Raw genomic sequence first — 18587 nt, 5'->3', positions numbered from 1 at the left:
CGTCCCTTTTTTATATCTTTAAAAAAATGATATTAAAGCCATTTCTATGTTACACTGGATTTTTGTCTTGTTTTAAGGTCGATCTATCAAGTAATTCTCCAACAAGTAACACAATCAAAGATCTACCCTATTAAACACCAAGATTGATCCTGCTGAATAATTATGTAGGTCTATCTTTAAGTTTTGTGTGAATTGAGGTTATCTTCCTTCTTATGATATACTAACATATCACACTAAACTCTGAAGTCAACATTCTGGCAATTTATCTATTAATTAATTTTCTTTGAAAAAAAAAAAAAAAAAAAATCAGATCTAAAGGAAGCTAACTGGTATTGTATTGATTTGCAGCCTGATGCAAATGTGCTAGAATTAAAGGACGAAAAATGAAGAAAAAAAAAGTCAAGTTTAGTTTCGACGCTGCATTGATGACGACTGGGAACGGGACACCATTTGAAAATAAGCATAATGACAACAGTTCATAACACTTTGATAATAGGCATGTTTGGTTTCAAAATCCGTCGTTCATAATACATTTGTATATATTAAATAAAATTTTCTGTACAACATCTTGCACCATTCTCATAATATACAACTCATCACTGGTGAATTTTACAAAGGCTAATCCCGTACTTGTGCGACTGGCCCTTATGTACACATTTCAATGCAGTCCTTCTGTCAATAGTCTCCATACTCAACTCGTCGCAGACATGCCCATTCTCACCTGATGCATAGAATCTAAGTTAGTCACAAAGCTAGACAATCAAGTCCGGCACCGTGCCACTGTTCCCGTTTTTCACAGAGAGAATCTGCCCTCATTGTCTACATGCTTGGCTTTTTCCCCCAGGTACTTCACACACCGGATCACGGTTCTCCGTCACTCTCAAGAGGTATATCTATGTAGAACAATGTACATATTTGTCACTCTCAAGAGCTCTACCTGTCTAGAACACTGTACATCGTTAACAAACATCAAAAGCCTGTCATTTCATCTTTTATAATCTTTTTCAGTTATGGTTTCTATAATCAACATTTTCTTTCTAAATAATTCACATCCAAAATCCATGCAGTAACATTGAAGGATTTTGTTTTAAGTATCTTGAAGTATAATCCAATTTTAACACATCTTTCTCTAAATCTTATTTTCTTTCTTTTAAAAAAATTCACAAGAAATAGCCTGTCTTTCAGATGAAAAAAAAACTTTTGGGAATGTAAACAAATCTGAGAAGTCTTGCGTCATGATTTGAATACAATGATGATGTTTTGTTGATGAAACTGAGGCAAAAGGACAATGCACAGATGAGACAGCTGATGTGATGAGCTAGCAACTGTATGGTCAGCACTTGGGGTGACATGTTCGGGAAACATGCAGGACAAAATGACCGGAGACTGGACATTGGTCTACAGCATGCACAGGTGCGATGGTACAGGACAGGTGTGGCGACACAAGGGACCGGGACAGCATGCTCTTGTTAGTGGGAGGGACCTTCTTGTCTAAGCTTGCTGGATCTTGTCTCAGGAATTCGAGTCAGAGTCTACATAAGAAACACACTAGTAATCACCTTATGGCCATGACAACAAATGCACTAAAACTTATTAAGTTCTTCCATTATCAACCGAGAAATATAGTACGTTGAATGCCATCATACATGTCAAGTCTCAAGGCTGGAGATTCCAGTTTATCAAGTAAATTTGGCAAATTTCAGGTGCATAATTTTGGTCAAAAACTGGAGATTTTTTGATATGATAAATTACCTCCACTTGACATATGTGTTTTATGCTTAAATCTGAGTTTAGGCTAAAAAGCAATTTGATTATTCTAATAACTTAACCACGATTGGATTTGAGTTACTTCACAAAACATCTCCATTTTATGACACATAACATACTGGTGATCTCCCAATCTTTAAACTGTTCATCTCTTAACAGGGAAGACTGCCAAGGAAATTGTTAACTATACAGTTAAACCAAGAGCCAGGATTTTTAATAAATTACAGGGGAAAAATCAAATAAAATTCTGTATTTTGTGAGCGTGATTTAGATGATTACACCAAATCAACATCCAAATTCCGACACAGCCAGATTAATTATTTCACGTCGTTAATGGAAGAAACTCAGCAAGCTTTTTCATTAAATGCAACAAATATAAATCATTTCACAGAGAAACTGTTACCTTACCCTATCTTACATCCCAGTTAGGGTCAAACGAATTGACTAATTCTGCAACAAAAATTTAGCAATTATTTTTTTTCTGTATGTTTTCCCCCCAACCAAATACAATTGTTTGCTAATTGTGCACTTTTCTAAAATAAATCCAGGAAAACATAGACATGCTATGAAAACACACAGAGACATATTTTTACTCATCATTTGTGTAGCACAGTACTCCATATTTAATATCACAATCCTAAAGTTACTATATTAAGTTATCTTTCTTTAATACGATAAATACATGTCTAGCAAATTAAATGTCTGTGACTTATATGGTCTGTAGGGCATCATAATAGTATAATTGAAATTAGCATGGTTTCACTTTACAGGTGAGGTCGGAAATTCAAGCAGGGTTGCCAAGTATATAGCCTGATGCTATCAGACAAATCTGTAGCCCTCGGCTGGCTCCTAATGTGATAGGACAAACCAAACCATCCACAAGGAGTTGTGAATGTTGTGAACATACTTAGTTTAGTGTATTCAGATTTTAGCAAATGTAACCAAATTCAAAAAGGATTAGCCAGGATGATTTAGTGCACCCAAAAAGCTTGGCATAGAATACAATGTAAAGAAAGTGGAATTAGCACAAACATAAATTAGCTGAATATTTTCAGCGTGAAAAACTATAAAATTTGTATGTTCACAATTTCCAAATACATAGTAAACGGCAGAAAGTATTGAAGGGAGGTTGTAAGCTTACCAAGTCCAAATACATAGTAAACGGCAGAGAGTATTGAAGGAAGGTTGTAAGCTTACCAATTAAAGTCCAATTTTTCTCAAAGGAGGAAGAGAAGGAATAAATGAAATGAACGGAATGAATAAGGAATGAATGAAAATAACAAAAAGGACAATGATGATACCTTTTGTCTTATTTGCAGAGTCTATGATTTGTAGAAGACATCGCCCAAATTCCTCAATCACCATTCGCTCTTGAACAACTGGGGGCATCTTGAGTCGTTCTGCTTCTTCCGCCTGTGCCAGCAGACAAGCACACGTTGCCTCAGCTACCTCTGCTGTGATGAATGTGTACGGCAGCCTGGACAAAAAACAGAATTTCATGTCATGTGACTCGATTTGGGAAAATCACAAGAGAAAAACAAGCATACCGAGTATTGCTTTAAACATGTTCCCTCCTAGCCCCCGCTAAAAATAGAAACTGACCTTGACTGAAAAAAAACACCCTGAAACTTGAACTTGATCTGTAGTTACTCATACTAACGTTACATACCAATTTTCATCGGGGCCGTTTTTTTCTTCTTTTTTTTCCTCCAGGCCCCAATATACCTGGGAAAAGTGCGGAAAATTGCATGGACAGACTCCCAGAAGGGAGAAAACCTTTAGTCCCCCCGGTTTTACTGGTAGGGGACTAAGAAGCATTGGAAAGTAGGAACTTTTTTGGTAAATAAAAGCAAAGTTAGCAGGGGTTCACATATATATACTGCAATCCCCCTAATCAATAAAATAAATAATATCTTGTACACCAAATTTTCATTTTGAGAGTGATCAAGTGCAATCAATGACCTATACCGATGATCATCAAAATCTAATCAGTTGTAGAACTTATGGAGTGATGTTATGATACAGATATAAATTATACCGGTACAGGACCTCATGACCTAATCTTGTACATAAGATATGGATGTAGAGTTTATCTTATTTTGTTTAATGTCCTATTAACAGCCAGGGTCATTTAAGGACAAGACAGGTTTTGGAGGTGGAGAAAAGCTGAAGTACTCAAAGAAAAACCACCGGCCTACGGTCAGAACCAGACAACTGCCCCACATGGGTTTCAAATTCGCAACCCAGAGCTGGAGGGCTAGTGATAAAGTGTCAGGACACCTTTACCACTCAAGCGAAATATTATTCTTACACATTTTGACACCAGTGACCACGAAAGTAGGCCTAGGCCAATTACTTAAGCAAGCTTAGTAGTGTAGCCCTTCATCCCAGATCCCTACTAGCCAAATATCATGAAATTAGATAAGGACTACACCAGATTGAGGAGTTTGAAGGTAGATGAATGATAGATGTCACAACATGACACTAATTCACTTTTTCTTTGGGCAGGTCAGCTTATAAATGACATCACAATTTTTCAACAAAATTGCCCAAATAGTATGGCATTATTTCGCTAAAACAGATTTTTAAAACCCTTCTACAATATAGTCGGACATCAAAATACTTCAATTTTACCTTTCCCCGGTAGCGGAGGAGACTGGTGGTCGTGAAGGTATTCCAGAAATTTGTGAGGATAACTTCGTTTTGGCTGCTGTCTGTTGCTGGACCCGTACCTCTGCTGCATCAGCCAAATGCATCAAGGTTTTCCTTTCTGGACTTTCCTCAAAGTTTTTACATCCCACACATTTACAATGATTTGAACACATAATTTTCGCCTGAAAGAAAAAAGTCAAAGTTATATTACACCGAAAAACTACAGACTAATTTTGTGAATAAGGAAACCTTCTTATAAGACAATGTGAATATTATGCATTTATTTCATCTTTGACCTTGTGGTGAGTGTCAACTCAAAAGCAAAATTTCACGGATATGTATGCACCATTATCAGACATAGAAGTGGAAGTCATGCTGACCTAAAGAGAGTACCATTTTGTTTTGGTAATCCAGAAATTTTTCCAGTTACATCACAGATCACAGATATTATAATAATACACTTTGGTCAATAAGTCCCCCTGAATGTAAAATTGTATGCTCGTATGATAAACAGGTATGTTTTTCCTTCAGTGTATGTTAGCCCCAAGTAAGATGAACATATGCTCTAAATAAGAGATTCCAGTGACAACTTATTGTTTGATGTAGGTCAAAGGTCAAAATGGAGGTCAAAGTAACCTACTTTTGGTACCAACTCACCTAGGTCAACTCATGCTATAAGTATCAAGTTCTGGTAACTACTTTGTCTTCTTATGAATGTTAAAGGTCAAAATTAAGGTCAGAGCTACCTACTTTTTATACAAGATACACTGCCTCACCTAGGCCATTTAACCCATGACCGAAGTATGAAATTCCAGTGACAAGAGGTGTAGGATAGATCAAACAAAATTTTTCTTTAATGTAGATCAAAGGTCAACATGGAGGTCAGAGTGACCTACTCTTCATACAGGACACACCACCTTACCAAGGTCTACCCATGCTGAAAGTATGGAATCCAGTGCCATAAATATGACAATCCAGTGCAGGAAACAGTGCCTGAACAAACTTTCAATCTGTTCATTGATGTGGATCAATTGGTGTTTATCGCCCTGTGAATAGTCATGGTCATTTTGAGGCAGGATATCATGTAGTAGTTGGTGACTACCTCAATGAATAGGATATGCCTATCGCATATAGGAGGCGAATAGGAGTTGCCTGTCGCATGACAAACAGGGCAATTAGGGTAAAGTGTCTTGCCCAAGGACACAACCCTGATAGCACAGACTGTCCTGTTTCTCAGCTTCCCAGGAAACATCAACCACGCACCTCAGAACTTCATCTGAGATTACATGGCCGGCGCTCTGACTTGGCTATCGCAGTCCCCATTTTAGGGCACAGTGACCTACTTTTGATACAGGACACACCACCTCACCAAGGTCAACCCATGCCCTAATTACAAAGATCCAGTGACATTACTTTGTAGATGATACTGGGTCTGGACAAACTTTGTTTGTGGATGTAGGTCAAATATCAAAATTTAGGTCACAGCGACCTACTTCTGATACAGGACACACCGCTCCACCAAGGTCAACCCATGCCCTAATTACAAAAATAGTGACAAGTAGTATGCAGATGGTAGAGTCTGGACAAACTTTGTCGGTGGATGTAGGTCAAATGTCAAAATTCAGGTCACAGCGACCTACTTCTGATACAGGATACAATGCCCCACCAAGGTTAACTCATGCACCATGTAAGTTTGAGTGACAAGTGCTGTAAGAGTTAGAGTCTAAAGTGCAGAAGGATAGACACAGCCTCCCCTTCTCCCACTCAGGGACTAAAATCAATTTAAACAGAATTAAAACATCCAGAACAATATTAGTTTTTACCAAAAGGAACAGGCAATACATGTACACAACATCAACACATGATTGAGTAGTTACCTCGTAGCATTCACAGTAGTTTTTAAGGCATCCGGATCGTTTACAGTTACAGCCCTTGTTATGTCGTCGGTCTCCATTACCCTCTCGGCCCTTACCTGTTCCACAACAGATACAGTAAATATGATCACACAATTTATTTAAAGATACTATTTGAAATTTTTTTTATTATGATCAAGAACAGGCTGTTGCACATTTCCATACAATACCAGCTTCTCTTTTTGAATTTAATGTAAATATCCAAAAGAAATTCTATCAAGCAGCAAGCTACACCTCTATATTTTGTATGTTATTTTCAGCCATGATGTGCAAATATTTCTATATCATGGGTGCCATTTTATGCATTTTTGTGAGAAGCAGTATTAAATATATCTTTAAACAGACAATTATCAATTAAAGAAAAAGGCAAGACCCTACAGGCCTCTGCGGTTGGGGACAATAATCCACAAATTTGGTTGCCCTTTGACATGGAAGGTTAATGCCAAATTTCATTGAAATTGGTTCAGGGGTTTATGAAAACAAGTCAAAATGTGAAAATGTTTATGGACAGCAAAGTATGACAGATGAAACATGATACCTAGTCATCCTGACACTTAGGTCAGATGACCTAAAAATTGAGAATTATTCTGATGACCTTAAATATTGAGAATTAGTTAGATGACCTTAACAAGAGGCCCATGGGGCCTGTGTCGCTCACCTGGTTGGATTAGACCAAATGTCGAAATAATGTTCATATTCAATTTGTTTTATTTGTAAAACTCTAACAATGCTATATATGGTTATAGTGTGGGAATCCGAACTGCTTTAAAGATTAATGAAGTCCAGATTCTCTAAGGTCTGAAAGACCTCAAGAATTGTTTATAGAACATGCATTCATCACTTTATGACTATATATAGCTAGTAGCGATTTAAAGGAATTACCTCTATTTCCCCTATTGGGCCCAGCCCCTTTGGCCCTTCGGGGGTCAGTCACCATTTATGCAAAATCTGTTCCCCTGTTTCTGACCAAATTGGGTTCAAATCCATTCATAACTTTATGACTAGTAGCGATTCAAATTAATTACCTCTATTTCCCCCACTGGGCCCCGCCCTTTTGGCCCCTTTAGGATCAGTCACCATTTATGCACAATCTGTTCCCCTTCCCCCAAGGATGTTTCGGACCATATTGCGTTCAAATCCATTCATGACTTAATAACTAGTAGGGATTTAAAGGAATTGCCTCTATTTCACCTATTGGGCCCCGTCCCTTTGGCCCCTCGGGGGTCAGAGTCACCGTTTATGCAAAATCTGTTCCCCTTCCCCAAGGATGTTTCGGACCAAATTGGGTTCAAATCCATTCATAACTTTATGACTAGTAGAGATTCAAAGGAATTACCTCTACTTCCCCCACTGGGCCCCGTCCTTTTGGCCCCTTTAGGGTCAGAGTCACTGTTTATGCAAAATCTGTTCCCCTTCCCCCAAGGATGTTTCTGATCAAATTGGGTTCAAATCCATTCATAACTTTATGACTAGTAGCGATTTAAAGGAATTAGCTCTATTTCCCCCATTGGGCCCCGCATCTTTGGCCCCTCAGGGGTCAGAGTCACCATTTATGCAAAATCTGTTCCCCTTCCCCCAAGGATGTTTCTGACCAAATTGGGTTCAAATCCATTCATAACTTTATGACAAGTAGCGATTTAAAGGAATTAGCTCTATTTCCCTATTGGGACCCGCCCCTTTGGCCCCTTTGACCCCTTTGGGGTCAGAGCCACCATTTATGCAAAATCTGTTCCCCTTCCCCCAAAGATATCTCTGATTAAATTGGGTTCAAATCCATTCATAACTTTATGACAAGTAGCGATTTAAAGGAATTACCTTTATTTCCCCTATTTGGCCCCGCCCCTTTGGCCCCTTGGGGGTCAGAATCACCATTTATGCAAAATCTGTTCCCCTTCCCCTAAGGATGTTTCTGACTAAATTGGGTTCAAATCCATTCATAACTTTATGACTAGTAGTGATTTAAAGGAATTACAGTGCAACTTCCGAAAACCGAACCTTCTAAAAACCGAACACCTCTGAATACCGAACGAATTGACATTGTACGGAATTGGTCCTTCTTTATTATAGTATTAATAAACTTCCAAATACCGATCCCTCTGAATTCCGAACACCGGACAGATTTTGCGTCCGGTTCCTGTTAAAATATACCAAAAATTACTTCTGAAAACCGGCCTTACCTGAGCGATTATGACACGAGGTCAGGCCAGTCAACCGTGAAACAACAACTGTGACGGGTATTGTGTGAAGCCTTATTGTCTCGGGACCTTCGTAGGTGATTGTACAGGTATCCAATATATATCCCAAGGGGGCATTATGACGGATGGCCTAGTGTATAATCAACACGATAATTATGAAACAATGTCACACTTCATTGAAGCGCGTCAGTTCGTTTATCTTCTCAATGCAAGTAGAGCTAGAAGCCTGAGTTTCGCATTTAATTTAAATGAGGCCCAAAGGGGGTTGTTTTCGTAAAAGAAGCCACTGATGTTTTTTTAGACAACTGCGATGTCGGAAATACGACCAGTATCAACTGATCAATTGTAATTGATATTGAAACAAAACATCTTCACACCCTTTAATATTAGTCGATATGTAAAATATTCCATATTGGACTATCGGCCCCATCCACATGACGGAAGCTTCACCGGATGTAACAAAATGTAGGTCGATCGTAAAGTGTAGTTGTACATGTGAAAAAACTGTTTAAAACTATAGTTAAAGTCATTTGCCTTTCTTATATATTCTGCAATATATACATGTACATTGATTAACTTTCATAATATGCATATTATTCAGACAAACCAAATATTGTCTACTTGTGTACGTGCCGGTTTGTAATCGGGTGCATTCTAATAAAAAATCGTCCGACCAATTATATCCGGAATTCGACCGGTCATTTTTCGATCAACTTCTCCAAACCGAACCCTCTGTAAACCGAACAAATAGTCATGTCCCATGCATGTTCGGTTTATAGAGGTTCCACTGTACCTCTATTTCCCCTATTGTGCCCCGCCACTTTGGCCCCTCTCGGGGTCAGAGCCACCATTTATGCAAAATCTCTTCCCCTTCCCCCAAGGATGTTTCTGACCAAATTGGGTTCAAATCCATTCATAACTTTATGACTAGTAGCGATTTAGAGGAATTACCTCTATTTCCCATATTGGGCCCCGCCCCTTTGGCCCCTTTAGGGTCAGAGTCACCGTTTATGCAAAATCTGTTCCCCTTCCCCCAAGGATGTTTCTGACCAAATTGGGTTCAAATCCATTCATAACTTTATGACTAGTAGCGATTTAAAGGAATTACCTCTAATTCCCCTATTGGGCCCGCCCCTTTGGCCCCTCGGGGGTCAGAGTCACCATTTATGCAAAATCTGTTCCCCTTCCCCCAAGGATGTTTCTGGCCAAATTTGGTCAAAATCCAATAAGAACTTTTTGACTAGTAGCGATTTGAAGCAAACGTTTACGGATGGACGGACGGACTGGACGGCCGGACGGACGGACGACGGACAGACAGACAGACGGACGCCTGCGCCATGGCATAAGCTCACCGGACCTTCGGTCCAGGCGAGCTAAAAATTGAGAATTAGTCAGATGACTTAAAAATTGAGAATTTGTCAAAAGTTTTTTTTAGTACTGAAAAATGTTGAGAAACAATTAAACATAATTATCAAATTCTGTATCTAATCATATACTTTTTCTCTATCGTAGATGTAAAATTGTTATTGCCATTTAAATTGCTTTAGGAAGTCCACTAATTCAAATGTCGACGATCAGACCACACTGTCCATACACTGTCCTCTCTTACCTATCTTTGGATGAAACGCCATTGGATTTCTGTCCAGGCACGATTTAATAGCTTTAGATCTTTCTTCTTCGTGTTCCAGATTATTAGCACAGTTGTTACAGTTGCAATTATGACAAAACTCTCCGTTAGCAAAACAGTCACAATACCTGAAAACACAATGACGTAGCAAAATACAATAATGAAGCTTCCATTCATTTATTACATGTAATTCCCGATATAATTATTGGGAAGATATATTTCATTATGTTTGAGTGATTGAGGCTAAAACAGTTTTGGACAGCACAAACAAATTTCAGTGCACAAGTATTGACCTAAACAATTATTGTCGAAAAGTCTATTACTTATCTTGATATTTTGTTAAGATTTCTCCCTTTCTTACCGAATATGAAACAATAAAATGACAAATATCTTATTTAATTTCATGGGACTGTAGGGCTGATGCAGCGGATACAATCCCAAACACATTTATCCAGCGTGAAAGTGAAAGTAAAATGACTTCATTCATATCTGGCTTTTTCTCTCAAAAAATAACTTGCTTATCAATATCAGCTCATGTAGAAATCAGTCAATGCAGCCTCCATATATACTCACAGCTTTAAGCACTGGGATTTGGTACAATTACATGGCTTTCTTGGTCGGGCACCGGTTGGTTCTATCACAGGGCTATGTTAAGTACAAATATTTTAAACAAAATTGTATTGTCTTGAAAAACAAACACAGGCAACATTTGATTTTAAAATAAGTAAAAAAGTGTTATTATTTATTCAAATTTTTAAAAGTCAGTCAGAAATTTTGATTTTGCCTAATAAAATTAATACAAGAGGCCCAATGGGCCTGTATCGCTCACCTGGCTCTACAGCAACTTTGAAGTTGATTGAGGTCATTTCTACAGATACTATGCTGATTACCTCTTTATTCAAATATCATAGTAAGCTAGGTTTATTCATATTAATAAATTTCTAGTCCTTCATTCCAGCATTCTATTGGCCTAATATCAGATCTCGGAGGCTCTTGGCTATCGCAAAATTATTGTTTACAGATTTAAGCAAATTTCAACCCTGTGACCTTGAACAAACTTTGTAGCCCTTCACCTAAGCATGCTACAGGCCCAATATCAAGTCCCTGGGCCTCTTGGTTATTAAGAAGAAGTCATCTGAAGATTATAACCTATTTGACCAATGTGACCTTGAATGAAGGTCAAGGTCATTTATTTGAACAAACTTTGTAGCCCTTCACCCCAGCATGTTACATGCCCAATATCAAGTCCCTGGGCCTCTTGGTTATTGAGAAGAAGTTGTTGGAAGAATATAGCCTATTTGACCCATGTGACCTTTAATGAAGGTCAAGGTCATTTATTTAACCAAACTTTGTTGCCCTTCACCCCAGCATGCTACAGGCCCAATATCAAGTCCCTGGGTCTCTTGGTTATTGAGAAGAAGTCGTTTGAAGATTATAGCCTATTTGACCCATGTGACCTTGAATGAAGGTCAATGTCATTTATTTGAACAAACTTTGTAGCCCTTCACCCCAGCATGCTACATGCCCAATATCAAGTCCCTGGGCCTCTTGGTTATTGAGAAGAAGTTGTTTGAAGAATATAGCCTATTTGACCCATGTGACCTGGAATGAAGGTCAAGGTCATTTATTTGAACAAACTTTGTAGCACTTCACCTAAGCATGCCACAGGCCCAATATCAAGTCCCTGGGCCTCTTGGTTATTGAGAAGAAGTCGTTTGAAGATTATAGCCTATTTGACCCATGTGACCTTGAATGAAGATCAAGGTCATTTATTTGGACAAACTTTGTAGCACTTCACCCTAGCATGCCACAGGCCCAATATCAAGTCCCTGGGCCTCTTGGTTATTGAGAAGAAGTCTTTTGAAGATTATAGCTTATTTGACCCATGTTGACCTGGAATGAAGGTCAAGGTCATTTATTTGGACAAACTTTGTAGTACTTCACCCCAGCATGCCACAGGCCCAATATCAAGTCCCTGGGCCTCTTGGTTATTGAGAAGAAGTCGTTTGAAGATTATAGCCTATTTGACCCATGTGACCTTGAATGAAGATCAAGGTCATTTATTTGAACGAAATTGGTAGCTTTTCACCCCGGCATGCTACAGGCCCAATATCAAGTCCCTGGGCCTCTTGGTTATTGAGAAGAAGTCGTTTGAAGAGTATAGCCTATTTGACCCATGTGACCTTGAATGAAGGTCAAGGTCATTTATTTGAACAAACTTAGTAGCCCTTCACCCCAGCATGCTACAGGCCTAATATCAAGTCCCTTGGCCTCTTGGTTATTCAGAAGAAGTCGTTTGAAGAGTATAGCCTATTTGACCCATGTGACCTTGAATGAAGGTCAAGGTCATTTATTTGAACAAACTTGGTAGCCCTTTACCCCAGCATGCTACAGGCCTAATATCAGGTCCCTGTGCCTCTTGGTTATTGAGAAGAAGTCTTTTGAAGATTATAGCTTATTTGACCCATGTGACCTTGAATGAAGGTCAAGGTCATTTATTTGAACAAACTTTGTAGCCCTTCACCCCAGCATGCTACAGGCCTAATATGAAGCTCCTGGGCCTCTTGGTTACAGAGAAGAAGTTGTTTAAATGAAAAAGTTGATGCCGGACGGACGGCCGGACAGACGGACGGACGACGAACGCCGCACCATGGCATAAGCTCATGATCACTTGCCCTTCGGGCAGGTGAGCTAATAAATGAGTTTTAAATTTCTAAAATACTGTCAAGATATATAACAAATTAAAATTTGGCTAACCAAACTTTAACATGAATCCTGGGTGAGCTACTCTAACGAATATCTCACCAAATTCAGTGAACTGAAAATTATATAATATAACTAATATTGGCATTAACATCCTATTAACACATTACAAGGCCCAAGTCCTTTGACCTGCTGACTTCGAACAAATCCTAAGTACCCTCTCCTCATTACCAAACAGCATGTAATGTTCTGGTGTGACAACACCAAAAAACACAAGGTTGGTTCCCAGAAGCCAAGTGAGACAAACAATATAAAATGTGTATCTCAATGGCATAAAAAATTCAGCCATAACTGCAGGCAGAACAAATGTAACACCTTTTTTCTTGAAGTATGTGTATACCTAAGTCCATTTACGGAGTTTCTGGCCATAGCGTTAGCACTAACGGAAGGGTCGTTACTGGCAATGGCAATGTAATCTTGTCTGTTCTGCTGAACTTGTGGTTCTGGAGGGGCCACCTGAGCTACTGGCTTAGGAGCAGCTTGATGCATCTGAAACAAATTTTCATTAAACCTTATTTAAAATATTCAAAAACCTATTAAAAACCTTTCTCAATATCATGGCCCTGGGCCTCCTGGTTGTTGAGAAGTAGTCGTTTAAACATATTTGACCTGTGACCCTGAAAGTAAGTCAAGGTCATTAATTTGAACAATCTATGTAGCCCTTCATCCCTGTGTTCTACTTGCCAAATATTATGGCCCTGGGCCTCTTTGTTATTGTCATTTAAATATTTAAACACATTTGGCTCCTGTGACCTTGACATTAGGTCAAGTTGTTCCCCTGAACAACCTTTGCAAACCTTCATCCCAGCATTCTACTGGCCCAATATCATGGTTCTGGGCCTCTTGGTTATTGAGAAGAGGCCGTAAATGCTAACTGTTTACAATGAATGACGAATGCCACCAAACAAAAGGCAATTGCAATAGGCCACTTGAGACTTTGCATGAAGTGACCTAAAAGTTCCATTTAATCAGATGGTATTATATAATTGTCCGAAAATAGCCAAAAAAAAAAAAATGCTTGTTGGAGAACTGATTTTCCCCAATTTTGTTGGACCTCCAAAACCTGCAGACTGACCTGTGAGAGGTATGATGCTGGCACCAGAGCAAATCCTTGCAAGCCTTGAGCACTGCTACCCGCAGACAGTATGGTTGCACCGGGTGGCAGCTGTCCGAGTGACCCAGAGGTTGCCGGGCGAATCTGCTGAAGTGTGGTAGCTGCAGTAGTGTTACCGGCGGTACGTACTTGGTTCGGCTGTGCAGGTAACAGGATTCGATGTACACCTGCTGAACCAGCCTGGGATACAACTGTTTTCTGATAAATGAATTGTTCATAAAATTAGTACTTACATAAAATCTGTAAGCAAAAGAAATAATCAGTTTTTGAAACTTTCATGTAAAATGCATGAATTTAATACACAAATTAATTTACATTATTTGAAGTGTTCTTTACCAAATTGGGGTATGAAATTGTGTGTGTTTGGTAAAATGCATGAATTAAACACACAAATTAATTTACATTACTTGAAGTATTCTTTACCAAATTGGGGTATGAAATTGTGGGTGTGGGTGTGGTAGGGATGGAAGGGGGTATGTGTGTTTATGTAACTATCAGCAGATCAACATACCTGCACTGGAAGTGTGATTTTCATTTGTTGTCCAGGTTGCTGTGTTAAGGAAACTGTCCCAGCATTAGAACCGGGTATCCCATGTACTACTGATGTTAACTGTCCTGCTGGCGTCTTCCCCGCTAAAACAATAATTATGGTTTATGTTAATTATAATCACATATATCTAAAAGAAACCTGTTCTGAGACATAAGTCTGTGTTCCGATAATATATCCTATTCCTATTCTTATATATATTTTCCCTATAACATTACAAAACAGACTTACAGTTCAGTTCTAGCTAATGAACTACATGACTAAGAGGACTTGAGCTTCTTTTCCCTGAATTACTTTAACATAAGCTTTTTATAGAATAAGAATATTAGTTAAGATTTAGAAAATTATTCTGGAACATTTTAGTCAGCTAGATTATAAGTTACATTTACAAAATATATTTTTTAAATCTGGCAGAACAAGCATACTGGGTTTTGTTAGAAACAATACATGTCCCCTACCGGCCCCCGCTAAAAAAGGTAAGTGACCTTGACCTTGAAAAACTTGAAACTCAAACTTGATCTGTAGCTTTTCATACTGAAGTCACATATTCCAACTTTCACCAACACACCTTGAAGCATGGCTGAGAAAAGTGCAGAAAACAGTGACGGACGGACAGACAGACAGACAGACAGACAGGGGGAAACCTAATACAACAACAACAACAACAACAACAACAACAACCCCCCCACGATTACACTGCTAGGGGATTAATAATTACAACTAGGACAGTACTGGAGGATTCCATGAAATCCATATTTATCTTGATTTACAGTAAATGCAAAATGGCAAAATGTTTTGATACCAACTGAATATGGCCTGTTGTTCTCAGCTTACTAGAGAATCAATGTTCTTGCATAATCAACACATCAACACATTCAAATCCATACAGATAAAAAAATCATCCATTCTTGAATTTCACCAGTTTCAATGTGACTCTAACCTTGGGAGGAAGGAGCGACCAACCGGAGATACTGGAACTTGCTGCCCTGGACAGAGTGGACACTGGACATAGGAATGGCCATCTGTTTTACACCGGCCTGTGTAATGATCTGTGGACTAGTGCCAAGCAATGTCTGGCCGGAGGCAGACTGTAGCTAAAAACAACATATCAGTGTACCAAAATTGTCAATTCAGTACAGATTTCCAACACACATCTCATAACTTTTCCTTTTAATTGTCTTTAATGGAAATTGTATCAAAAATGAATTTTAATACCATTATTATACAATGAATTGATCAACTGACTCCATTTAAAAACATCCTATAGGGATCGAAATTATTTGTTTTCATCACTAGCAAATCATTGAGATTGTGACAGTGAGTGCCAAAAATTGAAATTTTGAACTAGCAAACTTTACAGCAGTGTTTTCATTAATTTTAATACAAAGTAGGGAAAACACAGGAATCACATTACTTACCAGAAAGACTTCATTTGTCATAAAATCATAATCTCTAATGCTGATATTTATTTTCCACTCATATTTTCACTATTTATGCTCGTGTATTACGTATATGAACAGATTGCCAGGGAAAACATACTAGCAAAACTTTGCAAGGGACAAATGTTAACTGGCATTTTGCTAGTAATAAAGAGTTAATTTTGAACTCTGTCCTGCCATTAACATCTAAAATGCTTCAGATTTTTTTATCTATAAAAATATCTGAATGAATTAATAATTTATCTAGTTGATTATTCAATATTTGAACACTGTATGTCAGAAATTATATTAAATACCTAAAATGATATATTAATGCAAAGAAATGCGGCACATACAAAATCATGGAAACACATACCACTGTCCCTTGTTTCATAACTTTTGACGGTGACATCGTTATCATATTCACAGGCCTTGACACTGTCACAGTATTCCCTGTTGTACTGGAGATAGTCACTGGCGTAAACGACACAGTTTCTGATGGATTCTTTGCTAACATAGATATTGCAGCTGGTGCTATCCGTTGTGGAGATTTTCCAACTGACACAGGAATCATAGTTATTTTCGTAGGAGTCTTTGTGGGCGACATTGGAAGTTGTCGCACTGGTATTCCAACCTTTCCTGGAGAGGACATAGTTGTAAGCTTCACAGAAGAGGCCGACACAATACCCTGTGGAGATATAGTTATTGTTTTTGTGGGAGTCTGTGAGCCCTGGGGTATTATACTTATGCCCTGCCCCCCAGATGACAGAGACATGGTCTGGCCTAAGACCTGATTCAGTTGAATTGGCATGGCTTGAGGTTGACTAGTATTAGGATTCTTTGTAATTATAACTTTAGTCACTACTGGACTGCCACCAGATCCTGATAAAGGTCTCTTGATGGTTGTAACTGTAGCAGTTTTTGTTGTAGAAGGTTGTGACACAACAATTACTTCTGGTGTAGGTTTTGCAGCCGGTGGCTGAGACACGTAAATGATTTCTGGCTGTTGTGCATTGCTCGATATGGAATCATTCTGCGACAATGCAACAGAGCCTGAAGTCTGGTCTATAGACTGACCTTCCACTAGCACAGTTTCCACTCCACCTATTTCAGGCGTGGAAGAGATTACAAACGAATCCAGAGGGGTATCCAGATTTTCGACAGGCTCGTAGTCCACAGCTGTTGGGACATCAACGTACTTTGATGTTGATGCAGTACTTTCTAAACTGCTTATGGTCTCAGAATTTATTCCATCACTCGCAACTGTTACAACTGTGAAAGCTTCATTATTTCCAATGCCTGAAATATAGAATCAATTTAGGTCACATCATGTGTGCATTACTGATATTGACCTACTTCTAAGTGCTACTTACAAGTGACACCAACAAAACCAAATTTTAACACCATGGAAAAATGTTTGCAAAATCTCAATATCACATACATTACGGTCATAAAAATAATAAACTTTCTTTTGAAAATACTTCTTTACATTTTAAATCAGAAATGTTTAATTGAATTGATTATTTCAATGACCTTAGCAAGGATACCATAGTTATCCATATTAAGCTGTTCTGATATAGAGATATTTGTCAAAAGTTTCAAAATACAGTATGTAAAATGATTAACACAAAACTATGAGAATTGTGTTAAAAATTATACCTAACATCATATTAGTCTTCAAGCTGAAAGTTCAATCAAACTGAAAGTCTGAAATTTTATATAAGACAGATGTTCTTCAATCTTTGATTAACTAACTTTTATATAGTGCATGCTAAAAGATACTTTTATAACAGTAAAAAATCAATGTCTCAAAATATGCATGCTGCAACGATCTTTAGGCCTTCAGGCTCAGCTGCACCTGCTGTGTATTTATCGTCACTTCCGGGAACAATGTGGCCAAACTCACATCTGATAAGACCATGCACTGTAAACGGTTGCTGCAAAACTATTTTACTTTTACTGCATTGGTAAATATGCACGTTTTACAGACTTATTTCGCAGGTGGATACTTGCTATCTACCGCAATAAGTAAATAGCAATCAAATGGCGCGCCATTATGCCGACAGGAATGCAGGGAAATTTAAACTGCGAAACATGTTATGGAAATCGAAAAACATTAATCTTGTCATTTAAATACAACTGTGACATAATCACACTAGCTTGTTCATATTTACAGCACTGACAATAGTTTAGCAATGCCACGTGCACCCTATTTATGCACGTAAATAAAAATAATCGTAACTTTCTGAAGCGAAGCGGCGAATTGACGCAAGGGTCGTCCCATTATTTTGTCAATATGCAAGCAAATATTCGATATATCACAAAATAAAAGAAGCGATTTACTTCATGAGATATTGCTCTACGGCTATATCTGTGACATATCATAGTTGTATTTGTCGATTGAATACTACAGACCTGTTCTCTGGGCAGGCATTCTGTGTTTGTTCAAAATCACGCGCCCACCATTACCATCCCATAATACTCGGGTCCGTATTCCGCGGAGGAAAATGCAGAAACTAATCTTTGAGTTTTTATTGGTATCGATAATGTAAATATTTTGAGAAAAAAAATGAGAGTTAACTTCACGAGAA

The 18587-nt window shown here is 38.3% G+C and overlaps 1 protein-coding gene across 3 annotated transcripts; it reads right to left on the bottom strand.

The window, feature by feature from the left end:
- Positions 1–288: 288 nt before the first annotated feature.
- LOC117338334 (protein lin-54 homolog) lies at positions 289–18481 on the bottom strand. Of its 3 annotated transcripts, XM_033899646.1 has the most exons (13): positions 18412–18481; positions 16373–17295; positions 15519–15672; positions 14543–14664; positions 13993–14229; positions 13258–13406; positions 10728–10799; positions 10137–10282; positions 6297–6391; positions 4402–4601; positions 3069–3244; positions 2176–2217; positions 289–893 (listed from the first exon to the last, which is right to left on the bottom strand). In XM_033899646.1, exons 1-12 carry the CDS (start codon positions 18428–18430, stop codon positions 2177–2179), a joined length of 2334 nt encoding a protein of 777 aa, XP_033755537.1. In that variant the 5' UTR covers positions 18431–18481; the 3' UTR covers positions 289–893; position 2176. The 3 variants fall into 3 exon arrangements, with proteins under 3 accessions (XP_033755537.1, XP_033755555.1, XP_033755545.1); XM_033899664.1 differs by lacking the exon at positions 2176–2217 and having other exon boundaries at positions 289–1532; XM_033899654.1 differs by lacking the exon at positions 2176–2217.
- Between the last annotated feature and the right edge of the window lie 106 nt (positions 18482–18587).

This window comes from Pecten maximus, chromosome 1 (assembly GCF_902652985.1).
Source record: "Pecten maximus chromosome 1, xPecMax1.1, whole genome shotgun sequence".
NCBI classification, from domain to species: Eukaryota; Metazoa; Mollusca; class Bivalvia; order Pectinida; family Pectinidae; genus Pecten; species Pecten maximus.
Note: the sequence above shows the minus strand (reverse complement) of the source record. Positions and strands in the feature narration are given on the sequence as shown.

Bases quoted from the DNA above. Each gene is read 5' to 3' on its own strand.
- LOC117338334 (XM_033899646.1), bottom strand. The intron at 3,245-4,401 runs GTAAAATTGAAG...TTTTTTGTCCAG, and splicing joins TCCTCCGCTACCGGGGAAAG to GCTGCCGTACACATTCATCA. The intron at 2,218-3,068 runs GTATCATCATTG...TTTTTGTTGCAG, and splicing joins CTCTGCAAATAAGACAAAAG to AATTAGTCAATTCGTTTGAC.